The sequence below is a fragment of the Entelurus aequoreus genome, linkage group LG05 (assembly GCF_033978785.1).
Source record: "Entelurus aequoreus isolate RoL-2023_Sb linkage group LG05, RoL_Eaeq_v1.1, whole genome shotgun sequence".
Lineage (NCBI taxonomy): Eukaryota > Metazoa > Chordata > Actinopteri > Syngnathiformes > Syngnathidae > Entelurus > Entelurus aequoreus.
Window position 1 is genome coordinate 18224325 of NC_084735.1, and position 8595 is coordinate 18232919.

The 8595-nt window shown below is 30.0% G+C and overlaps 1 protein-coding gene across 1 annotated transcript; it reads left to right on the forward strand.

The window, feature by feature from the left end:
• Positions 1 to 298: 298 nt before the first annotated feature.
• Positions 299 to 8156, forward strand: LOC133649636 (lens fiber membrane intrinsic protein-like). The gene is made up of 5 exons (XM_062046262.1): positions 299 to 455; positions 3950 to 4130; positions 4194 to 4343; positions 7820 to 7954; positions 8017 to 8156. Exons 2-5 carry the CDS (start codon positions 3956 to 3958, stop codon positions 8070 to 8072), a joined length of 516 nt encoding a protein of 171 aa, XP_061902246.1. The 5' UTR covers positions 299 to 455; positions 3950 to 3955; the 3' UTR covers positions 8073 to 8156.
• The last annotated feature ends 439 nt before the right edge of the window (positions 8157 to 8595 follow it).

Sequence of the window (8595 nt, forward strand, 5' to 3'; positions counted from 1 at the left end):
GTACGAGTGTGGGGGTACTTTGCATTGAGAGAGAGAAACAAAATGGGGTATATTCACCACGTGTCATGTGATTGACTTCCCCTCTCACTCTAAAGTCAGCTGGGATAGACTCCAGCTCTCCCTAATGAGGACACAAGGGTAGTAACGGATGATTGGCGGTTGGAGCATCACTTGCATCAACACACACACACAAGGCTGATGTAAAAGTGTGTGTCTCAGCACGCTGCATTGACAGCAACACCCGGGCACTTCCGCAGACAAACAAACAAGCGCTCCCTCTGTGTGGCCCTCGGCCAACAACACCCATTGGTGACCCTGCACGCGTCCTTCGGGTGCTTCCACTGGCTAAGGATTGTGCTGCCATCAACAGAAACATTTAAAAAAAAACACAAGCGACACATTTGGGTGGTGGCACTTCACACGTTGTGTGTCCTGTGGGAGCGGACAGAAACAAGGTGAGGTGGAAACTTTTGTCTCTTTTACATCTTTTGTTCCATCTTTTGTTCCGCCTTGTGGCCTGAGAATGATGCAAACAATATTGCGATGAGTATCAAATACTTTTTTGAAATGGAGTGATTTACCAGGACTTTGATGGAAGCTCAGGAGACACTTGATTGGGGACACCTGCACAAGCTAGAACCGTTAACAAAGATACTGATGGAATGTGTTTATTAATTATGGCTTTAGTTTGTTGCCCCTTTTTGAATATAAGTCATGTTAAATAGCATTTTATAATGGTAAGCATAAACACTTATTATATAATTAACTCATGTTTTGTTTAATTGTTTTTTATCATTATCATAATTAGTTTAAAACAAAAACAACTATCATAAAAAATACAACGATTATTAAAGCAGATTATTATTATTAAAAAATACAACAATGATTAAAGCAGAACAATCATTTATTTTGTTGATTATTTCTAATTTTTTATGGATTTTTTCATTATAATGTACAGTATAAAAATAAAAGTAATATTTGCTATTTAGTAATTTTTAGTAATTATTTTTAAAGTGTTATTTGTGTTATTATAATTAGTGTAATAATAAATTTTATAATGCAAAATTTGCTTTTGAAGCTGAACATGTATCAAATTATTTTATTCATTGTTATTTTTTATTGATTTGTATTAACAATATGTGTGTTAAATAAAAAAAAATCCTATTTTATAATTTCAAAAAACCCATAATTGCGCATAAATAACCCCAATAATCAGAATGATTTTCTATATTTTTATATTTATGTTTTTATAATATGAGTAAAAATATATAAAAAATATATATATTTTCTAAGAAAAAGAATATAATAATTGCTATGTTTATCTTTTTAACTAATGCAATTAATTTTTCATTATAATCCGTGCAGATATAAAAAAAAATAATTATTAAACCCCAATAATCAGAATGAATTTCTATATTTGTATTTGTGGTATTATAATATGGGTACAGTTAAAAAGAAAACTAATTAATTGCTATTTTTTATCTTTTTAACTGTAATTTTTTTCTCATTATAATCTGTGTAAAAATATAAATAAATAAAAAAAAATCATTGCTATTAAAGCCCAATAATCAGAATTATTTTGTATATTTATATTTGTGTTATTATGAGTAAAAAAAATAAAATATATTTTGTAAGAAAAATAATATAATAATTGCTATTTTTATCTTTTTAACCAATGTCATTTTTTAAATTATAGTCTGTGTAAAAATACAAACAAACAAAAATATTGCTATTAAATCCCAATAATCAGAATAATTTTTTATGTTTATATATGTGTTATTATAATATGGATACAAATAAAAAAGTAATGGTATTTTTAAGAAAAATAATATAATAATTGCTATTTTTATCTTTTAACTAATGTAATTTTATTTGTATTATAATCTGTGCAAAGAATAAAATCATTGCTGTCAAAGCCAAATAGTCAGAATTATTTTCTATATTTATATTTGTGTTATTATAATATGCGTAAAATATAAAAAATAATTGTATTTTCTAAGAAAAATAATATAATAATTGCTATTTTTATATTTTTAATCAATGTCATTTTATTTTAATTATAATATGTGTAAAAAAAAATAAAAATAAAAATAATTGCTATTAAAGCCCAATAATCAAAATGATTTTCTATATTTATATTTGGGTTATTATAATCTGTAAAAAAATAAAAAATATAATAATAACTGCTATTTTTATCTTTTTAATTGTATTTTTTATTTTTATTATATTTGTAAAAATACAAATAAACAAAAATCATTGCTATCAAAGCCCAATAATCAGAATTATTTTCTGTATTTGTATTTGTGTTATTATAATATGGGTAAAAATAAAACAAATAATTTCTAAGAAAAATAATATATTAATTGCTATTTTCATCTTTTTAACTAATGTCATTTTTTTCATTATAATCTGTGTAAAAATATCAATCAATCAATCAATGTTTATTTATATAGCCCTAAATCACAAGTGTCTCAAAGGGCTGCAGTACAAAATACAAATACATTGCTATTAAAGCCCAATAATCATAATAATATGATATGTGTGTATGTATGTGTATATATATATATATATATATATATATATATATATATATATATATATATATATATATATATATATATATATATATATATATATATATATATATATATATATATATTAAAATATAATAATTATTAAACCCCAATAATCGGAATAACTTGTATTTTCTAAGAAAAAGAATATAATAATTTATATTTTTATCTTTTTAACTAATGTAATATTTTTTCATTATAATATGTGCAACAAAAAAAAAAAGATTAAACCCCAATAACCAGAATTATTTTCTATATTTGTTTTTGTGGTATTGTAATATGGGTAAAATAAAAAATAAAAAACTTAAACAAATAAATAAAAATCATTGCTATTAAAGCCCAATAATCAGAATTGTTTTCTATATTTATATTTGTGTTATTATAATCTGTAATTTTTTTTTAAATAAAAAAAAAGAGTAAAACAATTGCTATTTTTATCTTTTTAACTAATGTAATTATTTTTTCATTATAATATGTGCAAAAATAAAAAAATAATGATTGAACCCCAATAATCAGAATTATTTTCTATATTTGTATTTGTGGTATTATAATATGGGTAAAATAAAAAATAAAAAACTTAAATAAATAAAAATCATTGCTATTAAAGCCCAATAATCAGAATTGTTTTCTATATTTATATTTGTGTTATTATTAACCTGTAATTTTTTTTTAATTAAAAAAATAATATAAAAATTGCTATTTTTATCTTTTTAACTGTATTTTTTATTTTAATTATAATCTGTGTAAAAATACAAATAAATAAAAATCATTGCTATTAAAGCCCAATAATGAGAATTATTTTCTATATTTATATGTGTGGTATTATATGTTAAAAAAAAAAAAAGGAAGAAAAATAATATAATAATTGCTATTTTTATCTTTTTAACTGTATTTTTATTTGTATTATAATATGTGTAAAAATAAAAATAAATACAAATAATTTCCATTAAAGCCCAATAATCACAATTATTTTCTGTATTTGTATTTCTGTTATTATAATATGGGTAAAAATTAAAATTAAAATCTCTAAGAAAAATATTATAATAATTGCTATTTTTTATCTTTTTAAAGTAATTTGTTTTCATTATAATCTGTGTAAAAATACTAAATAAAACGTTCTATATTTATATTTGTAATATGTGTAAAAATATGAAAAATAAATCCTATTTCCTAGTTTAAAAAAATGTAATACCCGAATGTTATTGTTTAATTCATTGACATTATTATTTTATTTTGTGTTGACATTTGTATTATTACACTTTTGTTTTGGATTGTGCAGGTGTACCTAATCAAGTGGCCTGCCAGTGTGTACGTTTTTTATCCGCCGGTCTTTCAGCGACATGAACGCTAAGTTAACTGACCAATATGGCGTGCAGGTGCAAATGTACAGTTTGATGGGAGGCGGCCTCTTCTGCGCCGTGGTGGCCAACATCCTGCTGGTGGTCGCCACCGCCACCGACCACTGGATGCAGTACCGCGCCTCGGGGAGCCCCGCCCACCAGGGCCTGTGGCGCTACTGCGTGTCCAGCAAGTGCCACCTGCAGGGCGACAACACAGGTGAGGTGCCCGCAGGCGTGTGGGCGGGTCATGTGGTCTGACAAGGATGTCGCCGTCTTGCAGCCTACTGGACCGCCACCAAGGCCTTCATGATCCTGGCGGCCGCCGCCTGCCTTGCGGGCGCCATCGCCGGCCTCACCTCCTTCTCTCACTTCTCCTCCTTCGGGAGGTTCAACCGCTCCTTCGCTGCAGGAATCCTCTTTTTCATCTCCAGTGAGTCTCTCCTTTACACTTTAGAGTAGTCAGTGTGCAGCTTACTCGCCACACGCAAACATTGTCGCGTAAATGTCTGACAGCGAAAGTAAGAAGCATCGCGGTCTCATGGCTGCACGAGTATATAAGAAAAGCTACCATAAAACGTTAGCATGCTAATATAAAAAAAAAAGCTAGCAAAAAATTGTTAGCATGCTAATGTTCTCGCAACGCACGTTAACTGTTAGCATACTTGCTCGACAGCACCAAGTATCACAAACCAGGATCTTTAAGTTTAAACATACAAAATTGGCATAAAAAGCTAGCATAAAACGTTAGCATGCTAATATTAAAAAAAAGCTAGCAAAAAATTGATAACATGCTAATGTTCTCGCAATGCACGTTAACTGTTAGCATACTTGCTCGACAGCACCAAGTATCACAGACCATGATCTTTAAGTTCAAACATGCAAAATTGGCATAAAAAGCTAGCATATAACGTTAGCATGCTAATATTAAAAAAAGCTTGCAAAAAAGTTGTTAGCATGCTAATGTTCTCGCAATGCACGTTAACTGTTAGCACCAAGTACCATAAACCATGATCTTTAAGTTTAAACATACAAAATTGGCATAAAAAGCCAGCATAAAACGTTAGCATGCTAATATAAAAAAAAGCTAGCAAAAATTGTTAGCATGCTAATGTTCTCGCAATGCACGTTAACTGTTAGCACCAAGTATCACAAACCATGATCTTTAAGTTTAAACATACAAAATTGGCATAAAAAGCTAGCATTAAATATTAGCATGCTAATATTAAAAAAAAGGTAGGATTTTTTTTTTTGCATAATTTTTAGCATAATTTTAACGTGCATTCTCGCAACGCATGTTAACTGTTAGCATACTTGCTCGACAGCACCAAGTATCACAAACCATGATCTTTAAGTTTAAACATACAAAATTGGCACATAAAACGCTAGCATTCTAATATTAAAAAAAAAAGCTAGCAAAAAATTGTTAGCATGCTAATGTTCTCGTAATGCATGTTAACTGTTAGCATACTTGGTCGACAGCACCAAGTATCACAGACCATGATTTTTAAGTTTAAACATGCAAAATTAGCTAAAAAAGCTGTCATAAAATTTTAGCATGCTAATATAAGAAAAGCTCTCTAAAAATTTTAGCATGCTAATGTTCCCACGACGCATATTAACTGTTAGCATACTTGCTCGACAGCACCAAGTATCACAAACCATGATTTTTAAGTTTAAACATGCAAAATTAGCTAAAAAAGCTGCCATAAAATTTTAGCATACTAATATAAGAAAAGCTCTCTAAAATTTTTAGCATGCTACTGTTCCCACAACGCATGTTAACTGTTAGCATACTTGCTCGACAGCACCAAGTATAACAAACCATGATTTTTAAGTTTAAACATGCAAAATTAGCAAAAAAAGCCAGCATAAAATGTTAGCATGGTAATATTAGAAAAACTAGCAAAAAAATTGTTAGCATGCTAATGTTCTCACAACACATGTTAACTGTTAGCATACTTGCTCGACAGCACCAAGTATCACAAACCATGATTTTTAAGTTTAAACATGCAAAAGCTGCTAAAAAAGCTGTCATAAAATTTTAGCATGCTAATAGAAGAAAAGATAGCAAAAATTTTAGCATGCTAATGTTCTCACAACACATGTTAACTGTTAGCATACTTGCTCGACCGCGCCAAATATCACAAACCATGATTTTTAAGTTAAAACATGAAAAATTAGCAAAAAAAGCTAGCATAAAATGTTAGCATGTTAATATTAGAAAACCTAGCAAAAAGATTGTTAGCATGCTAATGTTCTCACAACACATGTTAACTGTTAGCATACTTGCTCGACAGCACCAAGTATCACAAACCATGATTTTTAAGTTTAAACATGCAAAAGCTGCTAAAAAAGCTGTCATAAAATTTTAGCATGCTAATACAAAAAAAGCTAGCAAAATTTTTTAGCATGCTAATGTTCTCACAACGCATGTTCACTGTTAGCATACTTGCTCGACAGCGCCAAATATCACAAACCATGATTTTAAAGTTAAAACATGCAAAATTAGCAAAAAAAGCTAGCATAAAATGTTAGCATGTTAATATTAGAAAACCTAGCAAAAAAATGTTAGCATGCTAATGTTCTCACAACACATGTTAACTGTTAGCATACTTGCTCGACAGCACCAAGTATCACAAACCATGATTTTTAAGTTTAAACATGCAAAAGCTGCTAAAAAAGCTGTCATAAAATTTTAGCATGCTAATACAAAAAAAGCTAGCAAAAATTTTTAGCATGCTAATGTTGTCACAACGCATGTTCACTGTTAGCATACTTGCTCGACAGCGCCAAATATCACAAACCATGATTTTTAAGTTAAAACATGCAAAATTAGCAAAAAAAGCTAGCATAAAATGTTAGCATGTTAATATTAGAAAACCTAGCAAAAAAATGTTAGCATGCTAATGTTCTCACAACACATGTTAACTGTTAGCATACTTGCTCGACAGCACCAAGTATCACAAACCATGATTTTTAAGTTTAAACATGCAAAAGCTGCTAAAAAAGCTGTCATAAAATTTTAGCATGCTAATAGAAGAAAAGATAGCAAATATTTTAGCATGCTAATGTTCTCACAACACATGTTAACTGTTAGCATACTTGCTCGACCGCGCCAAATATCACAAACCATGATTTTTAAGTTAAAACATTAAAAATTAGCAAAAAAAGCTAGCATAAAATGTTAGCATGTTAATATTAGAAAACCTAGCAAAAAAATGTTAGCATGCTAATGTTCTCACAACACATGTTAACTGTTAGCATACTTGCTCGACAGCACCAAGTATCACAAACCATGATTTTTAAGTTTAAACATGCAAAAGCTGCTAAAAAAGCTGTCATAAAATTTTAGCATGCTAATACAAAAAAAGCTAGCAAAAATTTTTAGCATGCTAATGTTCTCACAACGCATGTTCACTGTTAGCATACTTGCTCGACAGCACCAAGTATCACAAACCATGATTTTTAAAATTAAACATACACAAAAGAAAAAAATCTGTCATAAAATTTTAGCATGCTAATATAAGAAAAGCTAGCAAAAATTTTAGTATGCTAATGTTCCCACAACGCATGTTAACTGATAGCATACTTGCTTGACAGCGCCAAGTATCACAAACCATGATTTTTATGTTTAAACATACAAAATTAGAAAAAAAAGCTGTCATAAAATTTTAGCATGCTAATACAAAAAAAGCTAGCAAAAAATATTAGCATGCTAATGTTCTCGCAACGCACGTTAACTGTTAGCATACTTGCTCGACAGCACCAAGTATCTGAAACCATGATTTTTAAGTTTAAAAGTAAAACATTAGCTACAAAAACTAGCGAAAAAGGTTAGCATGCTAACATAGGAAGCTGTACGGTGACTCCTCTAAAATAAAAGCGTGCTTACTTGGTCCTTCCAAGCGTTACTGCTGCTGCTGGCGCTGTCCCTCTACACGGCGGCGGCGGTGCACTTCCTGGGCAGACGTGTTGGCGAGTGGCGTTTCTCCTGGTCCTACATCCTGGCCTGGGTGGCCGCCCTCATGACCTTCTTCGCAGGTGAGCGCGCACGGCGGCGCTGACGGCCCGCGCTGACGCTGCTTTGCTTGTCGCCTCGCCAGGTGTTTTCTACGTGTGCGCCTACAGGACGTGCGAGTGCAGGAGGACGAGGCGTTAGAGGGAAGGAAGGAAGAGGCTGATGTGACCACTTCATCACAATCAATAAAACTCCCGTCTTCTACCAAATATTACACTTCCTTTATTTATTACAACAAAAATAATTCATATTTAATGATAAAAACAATAACTTAATTAGTATTATTTTTTTAATGTATATTTGTGTTTATTATAATCTGTGTAAACTATAAAAAATCATATTTTATAATATATCTATATAAAGTTATTATATGTGTACAATATCAATAAAATCATATTCTATTATATTTATAGTTTGCTGATAATTTATTTTATATATAAAACAAATCGTTTAACTGACAACACAAAAATATTACTACTACTACAAATGTTCCTAATTAAATTAATATTAATTTAAAAGAAATGTCCAATTAAATGAATTAAATTAAATAAACACTTCATTGATAGAAGCTGTCGAATCAATGCACAACATAGCCACAAGAGGGCAGCAAAGGATCTTGAAAGTGCATCAGGAAATGTAAAAGGACATTTACAGTACATCGTTT

What these genes read in the sequence shown, in the direction of transcription:
- LOC133649636 (XM_062046262.1), top strand. Translation starts at nt 3,956, where the DNA reads ATGTACAGTTTGATGGGAGGCGGCCTCTTCTGCGCCGTGGTGGCCAAC. An exon ending in AATCCTCTTTTTCATCTCCA is followed by an intron (nt 4,344 to 7,819) that starts GTGAGTCTCTCC and finishes GGTCCTTCCAAG; the next exon opens with CGTTACTGCTGCTGCTGGCG. An exon ending in CCTCATGACCTTCTTCGCAG is followed by an intron (nt 7,955 to 8,016) that starts GTGAGCGCGCAC and finishes TCGCCTCGCCAG; the next exon opens with GTGTTTTCTACGTGTGCGCC.